The 21,291-nt window shown below is 48.9% G+C and overlaps 1 protein-coding gene across 1 annotated transcript in view; it reads right to left on the bottom strand.

Moving 5' to 3' along the window:
• Nucleotides 1-1,890: 1,890 nt before the first annotated feature.
• The window catches only part of arhgap22b (Rho GTPase activating protein 22b), a gene marked incomplete at both ends in the record, with an annotated part of 20,255 nt that continues 854 nt past the window's right edge, over nt 1,891-21,291 (bottom strand). The window contains 9 exons of the mRNA XM_084459933.1: nt 1,891-2,113; nt 2,832-3,915; nt 4,238-4,359; nt 4,444-4,517; nt 4,636-4,768; nt 4,966-5,173; nt 7,161-7,289; nt 15,171-15,258; nt 17,408-17,607. Of these exons, the coding sequence (XP_084316059.1) occupies nt 1,891-2,113; nt 2,832-3,915; nt 4,238-4,359; nt 4,444-4,517; nt 4,636-4,768; nt 4,966-5,173; nt 7,161-7,289; nt 15,171-15,258; nt 17,408-17,607 (2,261 nt within the window). The remainder of the gene's footprint in view (nt 2,114-2,831; nt 3,916-4,237; nt 4,360-4,443; nt 4,518-4,635; nt 4,769-4,965; nt 5,174-7,160; nt 7,290-15,170; nt 15,259-17,407; nt 17,608-21,291) is intronic.

Here is a 21,291-nt window from a genome sequence, read left to right on the forward strand (position 1 = left end):
ATAAGCATACTGTATGGACAGCACATTAACATGGTCAGAGAGTAACAAAACTATTTTATAAAATGTAAAAATAATAAGTTATGAAAATTACAGTCACATTGTCTTGAACAGAGAGCACTTTTTCACAATAGTCTGCTGCATATAGAGCTAGTCTGGTTGAAGTGTTCAGGTCTTAGTGGTTATAATAGTCTGAACGAGAGAGATTGGTAACTACCTGTATCAACAATTTCACCACATGCAACGCTCACAATAAATAAAACCTATAGGAATTTCCTTGGAGATGTACTGTATATAAATTGTTCACTATGCATTCAAATCTATTCATCAACATCTTTTAATTTGACTTTTAACTGGACAGGGCTGGCTTGATCAACAACTACATTCACTAGATTATACATTCTTAACTCAAGATTTTCATTCAATTCACAATTGGCACCTTTCATCACAAATGTATTTTGGGGGATGTCTATTTGCCTTTCAGAATTCTGCATTTTATGATAAAATAATGAAAAGAACGATACAGCCAGGCATCACTGACTGGAATGGATCTCACCACTGGACAAGCAGGCATAATAATATCTTTTATTTTTCCAATTCAACACCTTGACCCTTTTTGAATTCTCTAAAAATGACTTTCCTTCCTCCACTCCTGGTTATCTCTGATCGAATGGATCGTAAAAAACATGACTGGCGTCACAGCTGATACCAATCTCCTCATGTCAGATCAGTGATTTTTCTCAAGTGAAGGAGAAAGGAAGATTTTTTTTGATTTTTTATTATTATTATTTTTTTGAAAATCAAGCCGGGGGGGAACTTCCTGGTAACTACTTCCTCGTTACTTCAAGGGCAGTGGGTCAGCTTCATTTGCCAAAACCAACATGGCTTCCAGTTCTGGACTGAATTTCCCAGAGGCATCGTAGCGCTACGTTCATCGTACGATGAACGTAGCGCTAAAAAACATAGCGTACGATGAACGTAGCGCTACGATGCCTCTGGGAAACGCAGTCCTGGTCCTTAACAGAGGCTGGCTTTGGTATCACTGTATCAGCAGTATGGCCCCCTAAACATGTAATGCTGTACTGTAAGGTAGAACCTCCTTGTGTAGAGGCAACAAACTGAATTTTATAAGCTTTATACAGTATGTATATGCCCTTGTACAGTAGCCTACATGATCAGGCGGCATTAGATACACTGTATAAATGCTTAAAGAATTATGGCTAATGCATATTCATTACTATAGTAGTTTAAACCCTGATCTTTACATTAATGGTGCACCAACATTACTGAGGGCCAGAGTGAACCTAGGGCCAATGTTTGTCACGGAACAACATGGTTCCATATTCCATCAACATACCCGTTGTGGTACAGAGAGGCACACTTATGAGGCCTGAGGATTCACAACAAAAACATCCATTCACTGGGTCCACTTACCACCGAGTCCCATGTAAGACAGTGACGGTCCCCAAACACTTAGTACCCAACACCTTCAACATCCTACACCTTGAGCATCCACACCTCAGAGAGTCCCAGTTCAGATATACAAAGGTCGAAGGTCGTAAAGGGAGCACCTTTTCCAAACCCTCGTCGTTGAGGACCTGACCATCGCTGGTCCTTGTCGCTAGTCACGGCACATTTCCATCCAACTTCAATCACCTGTTGACAGATATGGTATGAAAGTACGAGCGGGAGACCTTCATTTCTCGGTAGTCCTTGCAACCAGCAACATCACTTTTCTCCTCAAGCTCTAATTCAGAAGTAGGGTTAGTAGGGTTCCATTCTGACAGGAGTCCTTCACAACCGCAGTACAAAGGCTTTGTTCCCATTCAACCTCAAGCGAGGGTCAGTCAAACGTCACTCGTCCTCGCTTCAAACGTCACTAGTCTTTCGCCCTCAAATGTCACTAGTCCTTGCCCCCAGTGCCAGGTCCCCCAAGGTGGAGAAGAAGTCCTCCATCTCCTTCTCCAGGAGCCGGTTGCGGTTCTCGGCGTCCTGGCGCGCCCGCTCCGAGTTGCGCAGCTTGATCTCCAGCATGCGTTGCTTCTTCCTCTCCTGCTCCATGTCCTGCTCCAGGCGCTCCATCTGGGCGCACAGGGCCGCGCTGGACTCCTCCAACCTCCAGGGGGAGCACACACATAGAGAGACACATAAGAGGGGGTCAGTCTAAAGACAGTTCTCGTCCTACATACTTTCATGTTTGTAGCTTCGATATATACGGTGGATTGTGGCGAGATGGGATACAGCTACGGCCTGTGTAGAAGGCTAGTTCCCATAAATGCAAATCCCGCGGGTTTTCAGCATGCGGCATTTCAGATGGGAAAATCCCGCGGGATTTCAGCATGCGGCATTTCACAGGGGAAAATCCCGCGGGATTTCAGCATGCGGCATTTAATTTCAGTGACTCACCACCGCCAGGTGGCGACTTTGAGCAGATTTAGCGAGCTCAGTGTATTTCTCTAATAGTCTACGAATGAAGACAAGTCTGATCATTGGATCATTAAATTTCACACATTCTATGAAGACCTTGATACACGGCTCGACATAGATGAGTGCCTTGTTCTCAAACTCATCTTTATTCTCCGTCTGGATGTAATCTAATTATTACGAACGTATCTCTCTACCTGACATTGGGACAAGATATCTTGACAGGTATCTGTCAATTTACTAGGAACGAGGTAATACAGTGTGTATTCTATAGCACAGTTAGTAAGCAGCACGTCTTCGCTGTATAGTATTTTAACACAAACAATACAAAAACCAGTCAAACTCATTGAAGGCTTATCTAAAGTGCACGTTTGCAGAGTTTCGATCTCTCCAAGCCTGAGAGAACCTACTTTTTGATGCGGGTCTCGTAGGCGGTCTTCTGCTTCCTCAGCTCCTCGGTCAGTCCCTCCACCATGCTGCTCAGGGCTCCGGAACACCCGTCCCCGTCCTCTGACATCACAATGGTCGGCATGGCAACGGGGGCCGCGGCGCCGTTCCCGGCGTCGCTGCGGCCGGCGCCGCTCGCGCACAGCTCCATGGCCTCGCAGCTGTCCTCCCGCTCCGAGCCCCTCTCCGCCCCCGCCTCCCCCCCGCCTCCTCCTCTCTCCCCCCTGTCCCTCTCCGTCTGGGGGGAGCCGGGCTCCTGCCAGTCCCCCTTCCCTCCTCCTCCTCCTCCTCCTCCTCCTCCACAGTTCTGCCCTGCCACCTCGATACTCCCCGAGTCCGGCACCGAGATCTCGCAGGAGGAAATGGTCCAGGGCGCACTGGAGACACTGGGCACGCTCCCCATGCTGGAGGAGGAGGTGACGTTGTCGTAGGTGGACAGCCTCTGAGAGGAGCCCGTCGAGTCCCTGTCGCGGGCGCGCTCCCCCGACGAGGTGCGCCGGTGACCCCTCAGGGACGAAAGGCCGTTCATCAGCCAGTTCCCACCTCCTCCTCCGCCTCCTCCTCCGGCGGAGGACACGCTCGTGACGTCCGCTACGGATCCTCCCCCCCCACCTCCTCCTCCTCCTCCACCCCCCTGCTTGGCCTGGGTCGGGGGCCGCGGGGCCGACGAGCCCTTGAAGGAGTACTTCCAGGACGGCAGGGTCTTGGCCTGCCTGCTGGGGCTGACCACCGCCTCCCCCTTCCCCGAGGAGGGCGCCAGCCTGGGCGTGGGGTTGAGGTTGGGGCTGGCGGCGGGGGTGACGGCGGCGCACAGCTTGGCGTCCAGGGAGGAGGCGCTGCCGCTGTGGAGCTCCCGGTCCGTGTGGGAGGCGGGACAGCTCTGGAGGTCCTCCTCGGAGATCCAGGCGCCCAGGCTGCGGTGCTGGGGCTGCTGCCCGGGGAGGGTGACCTCCTGCAGGGGCCCGAGCGCCTCCTGGTCCCTCCCCGAGTACAGGCGCTGGTGCTCTCGGATCAGAATGGTCATGAGGTGCTGGACCAGAGAGGTTCCTGAGCAGAACAAGAACAAACAGAGAGATTAACGAATGGAACGTCAAAAGGTTCTCCGATAAAATTTTAAAAAGCCAGCAGGACGAGTAAAAAAATTGTTCTGATCTGATATTGTTCTGCCATGGACCGTTAAAGATGAACTCCAAGAAGTTAATCTGCAATGACAACCAATGTCTACATAGTTGAAAATAAGTCGATCCCCAGATAGCAAGCGGATGTATAATGATTCTGGGCCATATATGGGCCGTAACTAAGCCACAAGGGCCAGATCTGGCCTGTATATGGCCCAGATCCGCTTGCTATCTGGGTCATGTGCACACACCCTCCATGATGGCGACCGGGTCCTCCATCTTGGGCCTGAGGATGTTGGGTCCAAACACTGTGGCCAGGTTCTGAACACTCATCTTGTTCTCAATGGAATGGGACTGGACCTCATCAAGGAACCTAGAACGACAAGGGAAATAATGTGTGTGTGCGTGTGTGTGTGTGTGTGTGTGTGTGTGTGTTTGTGTGCATCTCTGGACCTACTTGCATATGTACTTGAGGAGATTGTAGTTGGCCAGAGGTAGTGTACTGACTTGCTTCCCAAGCTGCTGTATCCCCTGAGTGAACAGACGACAGATTGTATTACTGTCTCTCACACACACACACACACACACACACACACACACACACACACACACACACACACACACACACACACACACACAGGTCTCTTACCTCCTCCTCGTCTTTGGACAGCAGTTGGGCACAGGAGAGGAAGTCGTCGTATTTGGAGAAAGGAATCACAGGCTCGGGCAGCTCCCGCAGGTAAAGCTTCAGTAAGGATGCCACCGTGTGGACGTCTGTGTTACTGCAGGAGGGCAGACGGATAAATCGGAATTGTTGTCACAAAAACATGTTGATCTATAGATAGAAAATGCTTTGCACATTGTATGGCTAGGACATTCGGCGACAGTGAAAACAATTAATTTAGAATTAATTTTGATTCCAATATTCTTTAGCCTATTATTCAATAAAGAATGAAAGCAAGTTACACTTGCAGTCTACCTGTCAAACAGAGGCTTGTCTCCACAGTCGAAGGCCTCCTGTAGGTCCTTCACCAAGTTGGCTTGCCCCGGCATTCGAAACAAGCCTTCTTCATCCAGACCCCTCTCTCTGATGAAGTCCACACACTGCTCCACCAGGAGAGGGGCCAGACGTGGACCGAACTTCTTCTCATACTGCACCGTATCCTCTAGACGCTGGCCAAATATCCCTGTTCACACACACACACACACACACACACACACACACACACACACACACACTTTGCGTTTAGAATTTCATGTTTTGTGCTTTCATCACAAGACTCTAGATTAAATGCTTTTGACTACACTATAAAGCCTCTATAAGAATTACATAAATCTGTCCCACCGTCAACATCTATAACCGTATTTTATTATTTATAAAGACTTATGAACCTGTCAATACCCCTGGAGAGGGCAGATTGAAGCGACCCTCGTCTACCCAGCAAACACGCAACGTCAGGGAGACGTTCAGATCACGTCTTAATAACGTCCGTCGGTCTGAACCCCGTGTGTTCGTCTGCTGGACCCCTCAATATTCACACGTCTGGCTTGGACCCCTCTAAGACGTCTGTGGACGTGCAGAACGGGTTCAATATCTGAACGTCTAAAAAAACTTTCATTCTCGCTCCTAATTGGATGTCTTTGGACGTCCGAAAAAGACGAAAAAGACATCTAAAATACGTCTTTTAGACGTGTCTTTGCTCAGTGGGTAGGCCTCTCTCACCTGCTGATTGGACGCAGCAATCACAACGTGAAGACAATTCGCAGTAGTTGTAGTACGTCATGGAGCACGAGCTACACACCGGCAGATCGAGCTTCTCATTCATAAATCCACGCTTCTCAATCAACGAGGGTCGCCGTGATCATTCAAAACAATCTAGTCCGTGCATCTGACACGGGTTTCTCATTAGGGTCAATCAGCACATCTAGAAACCGGTAAGGCGACCGAATCAAGCACGAAGGTGGACAGGCGACACAGGTATGCTACACCGTCAGACCCAAGTGACAAAACGCCAGCAGACTGGACACGAGAATGTAAATAGCAGATATAGGTCACGGGTTATGGATGCAGAAGGCCTGTTCCCGTTAACGACAGTCCCATAAGTTGGTGACAGTTCTATTCTTGATTGGGAGTTGAGAACTGAACGCCTAAACTCGAGCCGATGGAAATGGGACATGCTATTCTGCTCTATGCACAAACGAGCAGAGTTCATTTGAATCTTATCAGAAATGGTCTCTACCCACTGAGCAAAGACACGTCTAAAAGACGTCTTTTAGATGTCTTTTTTGTCTTTTTCGGACGTCCAAAGACATCCAATTAGGAGCCAGAATGAATGTTTATTTTTTACGTTCAGATATTGAACCCGTTTTGCACGTCCACAGACGTCTTAGAGGGGTCCAAGCCAGACGTGTGAATATTGAGGGGTCTAGCAGACGAACACACGGGGTTCAGGACCGACGGACGTTATTAAGACGTGATCTGAACGTCTCCCTGACGTTGCGTGTTTGCTGGGTATGCACAAACGAGCAGTGTTCATTTGAATCTCATCAGAAATGGTCTCTAATTTGCAACGTAATTGAATTTTAAATCCCAGCAATGCACACTACTCGTTTGACACCAGACTCTGAACTATTCATGGAAACAAACTGACCCCAAACAGCGTTCACTCATATTTTGGGGTCCATTTGGGGTCCAAACAGGAATTGTCATCGTCTGCATATCGTCATAGGCTGATCTTTACTCCAGTGGACACAATAGTGCCAGCCAGCCAACTACACCCCAGTTGGATATTAAAAATACCGATATGAGATGAGCGCTGATGTCAGAGATAGAGAGAGTTTATCTCCACACTCTATCATCCTCCTATTAATAACGCTCTTTTTGTAACATAAAACCAGGATATCCAGCTGCTTCCCTTGGCCAGTTCACACCCAGCCTAGTTATATTTATGGACCCACGACCAATACAGTAGCCGTAGCCACACTGTCGCAAGGGGACACGGGACCCCAAGACTTGGGTCTCCTAGGGCCCTTCTTGGAGGAGGAGGTAGACTGTCCAGGTCGTAGATCACTCTGTGTCTCTGCCCAGTCTGTCTCTCGAAGTAAAGCTAAGTATAGTCAGGGAACCCCTCAGTAATTCATGGTACTTAGAACATCTCAGAAACTCATCTTCACCTCCTCCAAAAGGCGCCCAGATGACCCTGCGGATGGCCTTCACCCAGTCGTCCATGTCGGTCTGGGAGTTCGCCATGAGGAGGAAGGCTTCATGGCTGATGGCTGCTCTGTCCTTCTCTCCTGTACCACCTGAGAGGAGGGAGGGAGGGAGAGAGAGATAGAGAGAGAGAGTGGTGGAGGGATTGAGAGAGAAGGATGGAGAGTTAATAAAAGGTTGATGAAACTTTGTTGTTTTCTCCACAGCTCTCTACAAGCGTTGGCAACAGAACAGAACTGAACAGCGTCCTCTTGTGGCCGAACAAGGTAGGCAAACGTCAGTCCTGTTCATTCAGTGATTCCAGTTAACCGATGATCAACATATGGTTTATTTGATTAATTTAGCGGGAAGCTAATGTCCATATGTAGTCTTAATAATAAAGAAATAAACACAAGACACAATAATAAACACAGTCATACACACACACCCACACACACTGACCCCCCCCCCCCACACACACACACACCCTAACTAATCCTGGCACCCTATACAGTAAACAGTAAAATACACAACTTCTTCACTGACCTTCGACCCCGGTTCGACAGTTGCACCATTACCCAATCTTACTTCAACGTTTGCTACATATACAGTAGGATATGTGTGTATGAGAAGAAGAAACATCTCTACTAATATCCCTCATATACAGTATATTCATAGCACTGACTGCTGATGTCACTTGTTATTGTAGAAGGGCTCACTGACGATGGCTGGGATGTACAGTCGGCTCACTTACTCTGTCAAATGTGCTTATTGTCAGTCGCTTTGGATAAAAATGTCTGCTAAATGACTCAAATGTAATGTAATGTTTCGCTTTAATTTTGGTGAATAACGTTTTTACCACTAGGTGGTGCTGTTGTTTTACTCAGGCCAGTCGACTCAACGTGATACACTGAAACAGTGGAAATGCTATCCCATTTAATGACAATCGTATTGTAAGGCGCTGGATTCTTCTTTTGGCCCGGTTATCCAGTATTGGGACGCAGGGACTCTCCCTCTCCATGTTCCACAGGCTCATTTAGCCCCGGGGAGGCAAACCAAATACAAACAATGGGGCCATAAAAGTGCCATTGTCACCCAGCTTAGCAAACTCACACCAGTGTGATTGTCACACACAGGGCCAGTCTCAGTGACTACCCTCTCAGGGTCTGTGTGCTCTCTCTCCCTGGACAGAGGGTCTGTGCTGTTCTGATGGTTCACTGACTCCTGACCGGAAAACCCCAGTGATTGCGTTTGCCTTTATAATCATCAGTTGCAATTATCAACTGCTCTGAATGATACTGTACTATTCAGAAATAGAATGATCAGAATTCTTGTTTTTATTTCTGTGATCTTGAATCTTCAAATTGTTTCCTACACCCCGTTATCATTGTAACATACGGTAGTGATGAGTACTCCCTGTAGTTTCACCTACATTTCACTTCAAAAATGAACTTCAGACAGACAGAAAGCAATATTGTTTGTCTGTCGTCTGATCAATAAAGAGTTTAGCGGGGAATTTCAATGTCGCCCACACTCATATATCACTCATACTATGTACAGTAATGGTTCTCCACTGTCTTCAGAGGTTTTCAGTGGCTCTACCAAACAAAGCATTTCCCGTTACATTCAAAGATTAAATATACTACTTCAAAAGTGCTTCCAAAACCTTTCCTTTCACGATTTGGACTACGGTTTGGACAGAGCTTAAAAAAACTGTGGAAATGATCTGCGGAAATATCTCTCAGCTCACCCATGGAGCCAGGTTGAAGTGTGTAAGAGAGACAAACCGAGAGAGATAAGCGTGTGGTGGCTGTACAGACACACAGGAGACCTAAACACAGCCAGCGCTTCCCTCAGAGCCCCTTCTACTGCAGACAGATAACGCGTCAGACTCTCAGACACCAGCCCAAACCGCTCTGGAGGAGAAGAAATACAAAGATCTCATTTGGAGACGTTTCAGATAAAGGAAAGTGGGTTAGAAGTTGTATAAAGTCAGCTCAGTCCTGCTGACTCTGTAGGGAGGCCGTTATTTGATTGGACCTTCGTGTTCCTCCATCGGACAGATGGCGTAGAAGGTCACGTTGAGGGATAATCATTCCTGTTTCTGTAAATGTGACGACTACTGAGGAGAATGAGGAATGGATCTCCAGGGGAAGAGAAGACAGGAGTGGACAGATGGGTTTTTACTGTAGAGGAATGAGTGTCCACTCGTCAGTAGTGGATGGGAACCTTCGAACCCAGCTGTCTGATAGAAGTCCAATAGATACCTACGGTAAACGGCACAGCGTGCGACCAGGACTAGAATCCTCAAGACGATGACGTTGTCCCCACCGTGTCGATTGATAATGCGACGCCAGTCTTGGGTATATTTTAGTGTGACCATGTGGTCATGGTTCCTAATGTTCCGAGAGCCGTGTGGCCCGTGTTGTTGACAGAACGGTCAGTGTTACTAATGTGGTCAGCAGCGTTCATAATGTGATTGATGATTATGCTGTGAAGTGGGGGGTGGATTAACCTCTGCGCAGCATATTATGCACAGCTCTGTGTGAGGAGAAACACACGGGCAGCACGAGTCGAGTTTCCCAGAGGACTGTGGGAACTGGAGTCTAGGAGATTACGTAACACTACACTATCTTCTATACTGTATATATGGCAGGTAACTTTCAATTGTAGTGCTCAACTTTACCTGTTGAACTTTCAGTAATAAATTTAGTTGTTCTCAACCATAAATTCAAAAGTAATAGGCATTTTGAGCAGGTTTGTTTTCTTAGAAACTACAAAACACCTAGTAGTCCTAGTTCTAAATAGTGATTAATCTGTCTGCCCATCTGGGAAACTGCCCCTTGAAGTAGCCAGTGGCAGAAGGTGTTCCTGTACTGTTTCACACTCGCTGACCGTATTGATTAGGGACAAGTGATACTTCAGTCCAGACTTCTCATCAATAAAGTCTGACTGGCCCACAAATGAGAAGAAACTCTTCACAGACAGTATTTTACACATCAAATGAAGAACGCCTAAACCAAAATAACTTCAACTCTGACCCCCACAAGAGCCCTCAGTGACTTGTGTGTTGTTATTACATACTGCTCTGTGTGTACAAAACATTTCTCTCACAGCATACATACTGTATTCTACAAGGGCGTCAATAGCCTAGCTGGCATAGACAACCCTGTTCCCTATCGATTTCATATCCGTGTTCAATCTCAACCTGCACCTGTGATCTCCCAGTCACAAGAAATAGCCAACGCATGCATACACTCTTATCAAACGCCTCCCACAGAGAACACATCAGCGTGTGGATCGTGCGGGATTTGAGCTCTTGCTTCCTGACGTCACGAGCTCCGATCGCCCCACCGAGCCATCGGAGCCACGCGCGGTCACGGCACCGTTACCCGCGAGCGCCGCGCTCAGATCACCCCACCGAGCCATGGGAGCCACGCACGGTCACGGCACCGTTACCCGCGAGCGCCGCGCTCCGATCACCCCCACCGAGCCATCGGAGCCGCGCGCGGTCACGGCACCGTTACCCGTTACCTTGCAGGTGTTCCTTCTTGAGTCTCCCCGGCTTGCAGCAGGCCAGGCCCATGTTTCCCATGTCTCAGTGATGGCGGCCGGCCGGGGTCGGCGCAGGGGTCGCGGCTGGGCCAGCGGGGTCATGAACCGGGTACGTTGACCAATCACAGCCCCTCTGCAGGTAGGAGATCCCAACGCAGGTAGTGGTACTGGGTAGGAGGTGCCAGAGAGGCATGCTCGATGGCAGGCCAAACAAAACCCGAAAAACAAGTCCGTCTCCTTCTGTCTTTCTTTCTTTCTCTTTCTTTCTTTCTTTCTTTCTGTCTTTCTTTCTTTCTTTCTTTCTTTCTTTCTTTCTTTCTTTCTTTCTTTCTTTCTTTCTTTCTTTCTTTCTTTCTTTCACTTGTTCATTCATACATTCTGTTTCTCATTCACCAGCATGGCCAGCAGGTCCGATTCTACAGCTCCCCTAGGGAGAAGCAAATCCCAGAGGCGTGTAAGCTCCAAAAAAGCTCTTCTCTCTCTCCCTCTTTCTCTCTCTCTCTCCCTCTCTCTCTCTCTCTCTCTCTCTCTCTCCCTCCCTCTGTGCGAGGACTGACTTAGAGATGGGCCGTGCTTCCTATCCTTGCCAAACACCCCCTCCACACACACACTGGAAGACAAATAGCCTGTGCTAATCAATCTGGGAGCCTCGGGCTCATCTAGCCTGGTATGCTGAACCGCGTTCACCCGATCCCGAGGCCAAATACACACTTAGAGAAAAAAATGGAACTTTACAGACAATATTTGTAAACCGTTTCATTTAATCTGATGTGTTTTGGCTTAAAGATCGTGACGGGAGTGTAGATATATACACCATGAGGTAGTATACATGCCATGTCGTGGGGACGTTCTCTAATTAACAGTCTCCGGCATTGACATTTTTACAGTCTGTGTCTACTGTATGTTGTTTATGCTTCACAGTACTGGGTCTGTGACGTTGCAGTTGGTCCCTGTGTAGGAAACACAGACATACGTAGCTGCTACTGCAGGGAAACAATGATGTTACCAGTAAAACCAGTAAAACCAATCTATAGCTCCACTCCTCCTGGACTAATAACAGAACATGGAGCTTCTTGTTGCACTTCCCCCTACAGTGCCAGGGGGCTGCTACAGAAGAGCCATTGTGAAATTGTTAAATATATAGTTAAATAGATATTATAATGTCTTATGATGGAGTGAGAAGAGAACTCACATTGTGAGGAGATTAGATAAGGTGGAGTTGGAATGGGGAAGAGAGAGAGAGACACACACACACATGTACACATGCAGTATTGTGTGTGCGCCATTTTACAATAATTAATGAATTAGCTGAAGTGGTCACATTTACCGAGGCCAGTGTGTGTGTGTGTGTGTGTGCGCGTGTGTGTGTGTGCGTCCAGCACCCTTCGCTAACTGTTGTTTCCCAGGTGGCTTAATGGCTTCAAACCAACACAAAAGACAGCTTAGTCTTGACTTGGGCTTTTAAGCAGAGAGAGCGTTTAAAAAAACAAAGATCATTTCATGTTTCCTTTGCTCTGATAGGCTACAGCGCTTCAGTCCCGGTCTCGAACCTCAAGCAGCGGCTTTTCAGATTTCCCGTGCTGTAGTTCGCCGCTTTCATCGTTTACAATGCCGGCATACGGCAGGGCAAGACACGGGACATTATATCTGACCTTGAACGGGCGTATTCACAAACCAATTTAGACTCATTTATATGCCCTTTAATAAAAGAACTCTCTCACAGCCTCATTTGTATGCAAAAAAAATGCTTAGAAAGATGTCTGTCAATGGGGATGTATTTTAGGAAATGAATGGATAAGGAATTTCCTAACTCCTGCCAAATTCTTTGTTTGGGGGTAAAGTCGAGCCAAGCGCATTCATCTCCGTGAAAAGCTTCAGTCTGTCCTGTATGGCTTTTCTGTAGACAGGTCAAGGACCTTCAAATGTCCACGCTAGACATGACTTTAGTGATTATGCATTAGCTAGATGGATGACCAGGGGCTATTCACACACACACACGCACAACACACACACACACGTGCTGCTGTGGGGGGAGGTGTGTGTGTGGGGGGTGGGGGAGTGGGGCAGGTCGCCTAGGGGGTCATGTGACCTCTAGCCCTGTTTGGGTGACCGGGTCTTGGATGAGGCCCTCAACAGCGGAGCGGTACATTTTGTGTGCACAAGTACTCTCACAAGTCACCTGCGTGTAGATCTGAGAGAGACCGGTCCGAACAGCATATCTAAGAGAGATCTACGATGACTGGATAGGTGCTGAAGGATTTCCGCCAGAGGAAGGAGCACTGAACCGATTACCCGTCCCTTTAAATGCTAAGAGGGCTGAGAGAAGCACGGCGATACCTCAGTCGAAGTGTCCCAGGGCTCACAGAAGCTCTTTCTCATCCACAGTATTTGTTTACAACAATCCCCATGTGTTTTTTTCCTGTCTTCTCCTCAGTACAAACGTAGTGGATCGGTAGAGTAACACAACCCTCCGAGCTGAGAGGGGTAGAGAGTTTCATCTAAGCTGATTAGGAGTGTAAGAACGCGGGAGGGACCCCGGTATCTTGTTCCCCGCGGAGACTGAGGTTGTCAGATGGGGAGCGCGTTAGATTTAGGGGGTGTGGAGGGGTGAGGAGGGGTGAGGAGAGGCGAGGAAGGGGCGAGGAGGGGTGAGGAGGGGCGAGGAGGGGCGAGGAGGGGTGAGCAGGGGCGAGGAGGGGTGAGCAGGGGCGAGGAGGGGCGAGGAGGGGTGAGGAGGGGCGAGGAGGGGTGAGGAGGGGCGAGAAGGGTCACTGCACGGGCGGAGTAGAAAGAGAGCAGAACACGGATTGAAATTCAATCCACATTCTATTATGCCCTAGTAGTCCCACTGTTTAAAGAGCCTTTAACGATAATGTGTGTGTGTGTGTGTGTGTGTGTGTGTGTGTGTGTGTGTGTGTGTGTGTGTGTGTGTGTGTGTGTGTGTGTGTGTGTGTGTGTGTGTGTGTGTGTGTGTGTGCGCGAGCGCCTGCGTTGCTCGTTTGTATGCTTGCCTGCCGGACTGTGACTGACCACACTTTCTCAGTTAGGGCTGAATGGATGGTCGCACTCTCCCGTTATATTTACTCACCATAAAGAAAACACACAGACACTCACAGGCCTGCTGGGCACAATAAACAGACCGCCAAACAAACCAAACACAGCCCTGGACAACGCTGTGACCAGCTACCACTATCTTACCTTACCAACTACCATTGGAAGTGACCATAGTTAGCTACCACCATTGCTAACCAATTATCATTGAAAATGACCATAACTAGCTAACGTTACCACCCCTACTCACCAGCTACCGTTGAAAATGGCCATAGTTGGCTACCACCATTACTTACCAACTACCATTGGAAATGACCATAGTTAGCTACCAGCATTGCTAACCAATTATCATTGAAAATGACCATAACTAGCTAATGTTACCACCACCACTCACCAACTACCATAGAAAATGACCATTTGGCTGCGTGGGTCATCTTGAAGTGCTCCTTAGAGGAGCTGAATAAGGGGGTTCTCTGTGTCAGATCTGCCCCAGGCGAAGCTCATGGGTTCCAGACCGGAGAGCCTGCTGAGAGTCACAGGACTAGCCTCTTGTGGTGGTGAAGCTTGGACGCTTCAGAGACAAGCATGACATTTTCCCTTGCTGGAATGCTAAGAGCCACGATGCAACTTGTTGTTGGTATCGGATGACATGAGTTTCAATGCTCTTGGGAAGTACCTCTTTTTGAAAAGCTGTTCACATATGCCGGCTTTAAAATGCATTAAGTGGGTCTCCAGTAAGTTATTACAATATTATGTTATTCTACACCTGATTATACAGAGCATACGGAAAGTACTCACTTTTTCCACATTTTGTTATGTTACAGCCTTATTCCAAAGTGAATTAAATAAAAAAAAATCTCATCAATCTACACACAATAACCCATGACGACGAAGTGCAAACAAAAAGTGATATATATAATATTATGTGTGTGTGTGATATTTCCGTTTTTAATTTTTAATACATTTGCAAAAAAAAACGTTCAAAAAATCAACCTTTTTTCACTTTGTCATTATGGGCTATTATGTGTAGATTGATGAGAAAATCCATTTTGGAATAACGCTATAACATAACAAAATGTGGAAAAAGTGAAGGTGTGAGACTTTCTGGATGCACTGGATGACCTCTCTCCTGACATTCAGCCGTCAGGGTCTGAAGTCTCTCAACAGCGCCCCCTGCTGACTAACCATGCCATGCACAGACCACATCCTTGAATCTCCTCAACATCCTTGAACCTCGTAAACAAACATCCTTGATTCCTTGAATTTCCTTGAATATCTTTGAATCCCCCGAATGTCTTTGAACCTCTTGTCTACCGAGTATCTCGAGTCGGGGAACTCTGACCTGAGAGAGGACCGTTTTACTGTAAAGTTCTGACTGCTCGTCTCACCTGGGACGATTTCAAACAGGAGTCTCCCCGGGTCGTCTGGGTTGGCCGTGAGCTCGTTCACCTGGCATCCTTGCAGGGGTATACAGCCCTGGAGGAGGGAGAGAGGAGGAAGATCAGCTCAACTGTTCCACGTAGAGATGAGAGTTTACCTCATTCACTGAGACACACTCCAGTCATTCATTCGTTCGTTCGTTCGTTCGTTCATTCATTCATTCATTCATTCATTCATTCATTCATTCATTCATTCATTCATTCATTCATTCATTCATTCATTCATTCATTCATTCATTCATTCATTCATTCATTCCCTAATGGAAGTGCATGCCACTGACTATACAGCATGTACTCTATTCTTTTTTTTTTTAATGATATAGGACAGTGTAGAGAGACAGGAAATGTGGGAGAGAGAGAGAGGGGAGGACATGCGGCACAGGACCCGAGCCGGGAATCGAACCCGGGTCCGCCGCGCAGAGGACTAGCCTTCATATGGTGCGCTCCTTACCCGGTGAGCTACCGGGGCGCCCCTCATGTACTCTATTCTTGAAAGGATGGACATTGAGAGAATCTCTTCCTGTTTTGATCAATGTCTTTCACTCGCTGTAACATTGACAGGTACACAGGTTATCGGCAGCAGGTCGATACCCATTTAGAGCAGAGATCAAAGCCAAGTGAGACTCCATTCCAAGAACACGAAACGCCAGCGTGTTCCTGCCAACGAGGAGCTGGCGTCCGTCATCGAACAGGACAGAGCCTGCCAAGACGGCCCCGACCGGAAGCCAAGCTGTCACCACATTAGTCGCCATGGCAACAGATGGCTCGAACGCCAGGGCAGGGTTGTGGGGTGGAGCAGCAACCAGAGAGATAGAGAGAGAGAGGGGGGAGGGGGGGGGGGGGTAGCTCCCTGGGGGGTAGTCGGGCGTGCTCTGAATACTGCTGGTCACGGATGAGAGAAGCCAGGCAACACGTAGGCTGGCTGACATCACCACCGTGCTGAGACCCATCATCATCCCGCCATCGTGACCCATGACCCCCGAGACACTCAGCACCATGGAGATCTGACAGGGTACATCTGGACAATGAGGTAATACAGCCTACTGTAGCTCTTTATTGTGTTACTACTAGCGTCACTAGCGTCGTGTCCAGGGGGCGTGCTTGTAAATCAAGCTGGGGACAGGCTCCTGTCCCGTCTCGGGCCACTAGGCTCAAGAGCCATTGGTTCTCAAGGCTACTTTTGTGTAGATATTTTATTGGCATGCAGTACACCAACTATAGTACCTAACCCCCTCTCCGATCCCCTCACGCCGTGAACCGTTTTCGGCGTGACACTCCGACTCCCAGCAGCCCCTCCGGCGGGCTTCTCTTCTGTGATGAAACACAACCGTATAGATCGCGCCCTCTTTAAAACATTTCCCGATCGCCCTAATTATCACGTCTTTTTCATCTCGGCGGGAGACGGCTTCCAGCTCGGCGATTCGCCGGCGCCCTCCCCCGCTCACATCGATTAGACGGCAGAGGGAGGAGAGGGGAAAAAAAGGGTGAGATTGACACTTTTCCACGCCCCTCCCCCCCCCCCGTCCTCTCAGCTGGGGGGGGGATCGATGGCGGCTGGATGAGTATTGACAGAGTGTGATTAAGAAGGGCCCGTCCGATCCCTCAAGTCGTTTGCCGCTCCCCTGGCTGACAGGCTCAGACGGCGCGAGGGGCGCCGCCGAAAAACAGCGGTCAGTGAGGCGGAGGAGAGGGCCGGATACGGGGATCAATGGATGCGTGGGGATCAAATCAAATCAAACTTTATTTGTAGAGCGCATTTCATACACAGAGGCAACACAATGCGCTTTAAGCGAGCAATGGGAGGGTGGGCATAGGTTCTATACCCCTACATATTCCAGAGGGAAGCAAAAAAACTGTTTCACCCAGGGGCCAGAAAGGTGAGCTGTAAAAATTCTTCCCTGACCTCTCTCACGATCGAGCAAGCTCCTGGGAAACGTTTGTCTATTGGCTAAGAACATATACAGAGCAGTAAACATGGGCTTGATACTTCATAAGAGAGATGTCATGGGGATGTTTATGGCTGGTATGTTAGGAGATGATCACAGAGCAACACTGGGCAGTGTGGACAGAACCATGAGGTGAACCCGGGTTTGAGAACCAGGCCGGCCCTGCTTGGAGGGACCAGCGTGAATGGGAATCAGCTGTGGGAGTGAGTGGGGTGGAGTGGGGTCTAGGTTGGGCCCTACCTGCGGCTTGGTCTCCTCCTCGTCCTTGTAGAAGAAGAGCTGGTCGGAGCGCAGCACGAACCAGCGGAGCTGCCAGTTCTTCATGATGCTCCGCTGCTTCTTCAGCCAGCCGGCCTTGAGCGCCCCCTCCTGGAGACCGGGGGAGGACGGCCGGCACGAGCCCCGAGACACCTCCCCCATCACCATGCTCTTGGACCTGGCTGCTGGCGCACACACACACACACACACACACACAGACGCACACGGGAAAGACAAATGAATATAGATGCATGTACACGTACACACACACACACACACACTCCCTGCCCGGGCCCATAGCCCCAGGCCGAGCCCTTGTCCCCTGGGAAGGTCCGCAGGAACCAGGCAGACATACTGCGCCTCAGGTGAAAGCCGTCGTCCCGTCTGAAGCCCTTGGAAGAGGCGTTTTATTGTCTGCTCTCTCAGACCATTAGAACAGCCGGGCCTTTTGAACTGCCATAATAAGACCTCCTGGGACCGGCTGTGGTTCCATTGTAACTGGAGCTCCGACAGACAGGTCTCTCCAAGATAGAAGAGACCGATAAACGTCTCTCTACTCACCTGGTCTCCGTTAGCCTGTCTGTACCAGATTCTCACAGAGAGAAATATCAGAATATATATCTATAAGCCGTTATTTTTTAACTGTAATTCATCTTTTGCTAAATCAAAATGTGAAAATCTGAACTGACGTTCGACTACTAACATCTTTGTCCTGATGGAATACACCCTTAGCAGCAGGGGCCTTTTCCTGGGGTGTAATTCTATCGAGGCAAACAAGATAAGGCTATTGGGTGATCATGTATAATTTATAGGAATCAATGCCTCAGACCTCCTCCGTGCAGCTCCTCTGTGGGACACACGGAATCAATGCTCAGATGACCGAGAGGTCGATCGGAGCGAGGGAGGGAGGGGAGGGAGGGCGGGAGGAGTGAAAATCAATGTTTATTCTCTCGTATTCCCTCATCCCTCTCTTTCCTGGATCTGGGATGGAAAGTGTAGGGTTGAGGTCTGACCGCCGAGGAGGAGGGCCCCGGATTTACGGGCGGCGTGAGTCTGAGCCTGGAGAGAAACCCCTGGGTCTCTTAAGAACCCACGTGTGCTCGGTTCCCCCCCTCTGGACCGCGCTGTGGCCCGTCCCCTCCTGAAGCCAGACAGCGCTGGCCGGGGCGGGGCTCCGTAGGGCCTGACTAGGCTCCTGTAGCCCAGATAAGATAGCAGGACAGATAGCAGGACAGATAGCAGGACAGATAGCGTCCAGCACGGCTTCTTCCCTAATGGGCTCCCCTCGTCAAAGCACCTGGGGCAATATATCACATTAACCAGCTCTCTGGTCTCTCCTTCTCTTGATCCCCCTCTCCCTTTGTTTGTCTCTCTCTCTCTCTCTCTCTCTCTCTCTCTCTCTCCTATCTCCTTTCCTGCCATCATCCTCTCCTCTCTTTTCCTCCATCTCTCCTAATCGCTCCCTCGCTTCACTCATCTTGCTTCGTCACTCCCTATATCTGCCTCTCCAAACATCTCGCTCTCTCTCTGTCATCTCTCCCTCCTTCTATCTCTCCATCCCTCCATCTGTTGTGTGTTGGTGATCCCTCTCCATCACACTCCTGTTTTCTAGATGCCTTATTAGAGTAAGTGCATGCGCACACACGTACACACACACACACACATACACACACACACACACACCGTGTTCCAAGCGTCGTTTCGACTCTTTCCTCTTCATTACATCAGCTCGTTAAACTAATGAAAACACACGATCGCCGGCATCTCACTCGGGCCCAGACTAATCTGTCCATGTTTTCAAGATTAGAAGTCATATCTCAGATAGTAATAAGACATATTGCGATGGCGTCGCCCTTAACGAACGTTTCGGGGAAACCTCAGAGTCCCGGTTGTCATGGCGCTCTTTCGGCCTCTGCTCACGACACGGTCCAGGGGGAGGGAGGAGGTGTGATGGGTCACCATTATTTGTCATTTGGTCACCAGCTGCTCGGAACTGGGGCTAATACCATCGGAACACACTGGCCAGTGATCTGACTTAGAGTGTGTGTGTGTGTGTGTGTGTGTGTGTGTGTGTGTGTGTGTGCGTGTGTGTGTGTGTGTGTGTAGGGCCAATTCTGTCTTCCAGTTTGGAGGTTTTTTGCCCGTAGTGATTCATCTCTTCCTACCCTGTGTGTCTCGGGTGGAGCTTAAATGCGGTCGCTCTGGAAGTCGAGCTCTAAAATAACGTTGCTTTGTTGGGGCTGTTTTTCGCAAAGCGACTATTTCGCTAAAACACCAGTCATTTATTTAAGGAGCATGTATTTTGTAGCGTGTTTCGATGCGACGGCTAGGGAAATCCAGGCATGAGTCACTAGCAGCTCGGTCTAAAACACAACCCTATAGCCTAAATGAGTGTGATCCCAGAGGCCTTTGATGTACAGTACTAGTCATAATGCCAGGCGCTCGGCAGACTGGGTGGTCCATCTAGAGAAGTCACCCAGTGTGCAGCATCACAGAGGGTCCTGTTTCCTCTGGCCGGAGACCAACGCCCGTTTAGGGTGAATAAGCGTGAGTAATGACTGATGCTATGGATCAGCTTTATTCATACCATCAGTCGGTGAGCTCACAGCTCACCTGCGCGCGCACACACACACACACACACATTAATATACTGCCAAGGAAATTGCCTACTGTAAGGACATAGGTATAGTGCAAAATGCCGCTGTCTGACCATGGTCTCAAAATGAAAACAACAACAAACCGAACAAACTCAAGTGGATTTGACAAATTGTCCTGATATCAGTCTGTGTTCCATGAAGAGAATAATTGAGTGTAAAGTGAGGCAAGCGCCGTGCTACTGACTGTGTGTGTTATCCTCTAGATCATATCTACATAATTGCGTTTCCAAGTTGGCAAATACTCAACCTTAGATAGAAATCAGAGGCAGTGAGGCATGGTATCTCCTCTCTCTCTCTCTCTCTCTCTCTCTCTCTCTCTCTCTCTCAGTCACACACACACTGCTCATAGTCCGGTGCACATCTATAAGGCTATCCATTAAGATGTCAGGGGTGGAATCACAACCCTATGGAGCCTATCTTACCATGGCTACATTACCTGCTTCTTTCTCATGGCATAGAAATCAATTTGAGAAATTCAATTTCATTCATCTGGTCAGCATGTGATTTACGACGCATGGGAAACGGCCTCTGGGAGTTACAGGTGCATCACCACCCTCCATGTCCTCTCTCCTCTCTCCTCATCTCTCCTCTCTCCTCTCCTCTCTCCTCTCTCCTCTCTCCTCTCTCCTCTCCCCTCTCCTCTCTCCTCTCTCCTCTCTCCTCTCCCCTCTCCCCTCTCCCCTCTCTCCCCTCTCTCTCTCCTCTCTCTACTGACGGATGCGCGCTGCTCTGGGGGGTTACTCTGGGAACCGCGGGCGTGTTGGCGTTGCCTGATAGGCCGAGGAGTACGTGTGTGCGTGCGTGGGTGTGTGTAAATTGAAGCTGCAGCAGTGTGACGCCGACGTACAGTAAAGTGTCTACATTGTGTGTCTGTGTGTGTGTGTGTGTGTGTATAGTAGGCTCTCTCAGCGCAAAACCATGGCGACGGGCTTGGTTGAGCCAGGGTGACGGTAGGGTGGGGTGGGGGAGGGAGGGAGGGGTTTGGAACAGCTGACTCGTGGGTTGGAGAGGATTCTAGAATTCCATGTATTCTCATCAGTCTCACGGCATGAATGAAATGCAACACGCTTAAGTGCCAATTACAAAAGCCGTGCTGATAATGCGTTAAACCACTCGGGTAATTGATGGTCTATTTTTTGACCGCGTTAATGAATGAATGAATCCAGCTGTTACTCTGTCACTCACGACTGTCAAAGCAGGAGACGGCAA

Source organism: Borostomias antarcticus (assembly GCF_949987555.1).
Source record: "Borostomias antarcticus genome assembly, chromosome: 29".
In the NCBI taxonomy this organism is placed as follows: Eukaryota; Metazoa; Chordata; class Actinopteri; order Stomiiformes; family Stomiidae; genus Borostomias; species Borostomias antarcticus.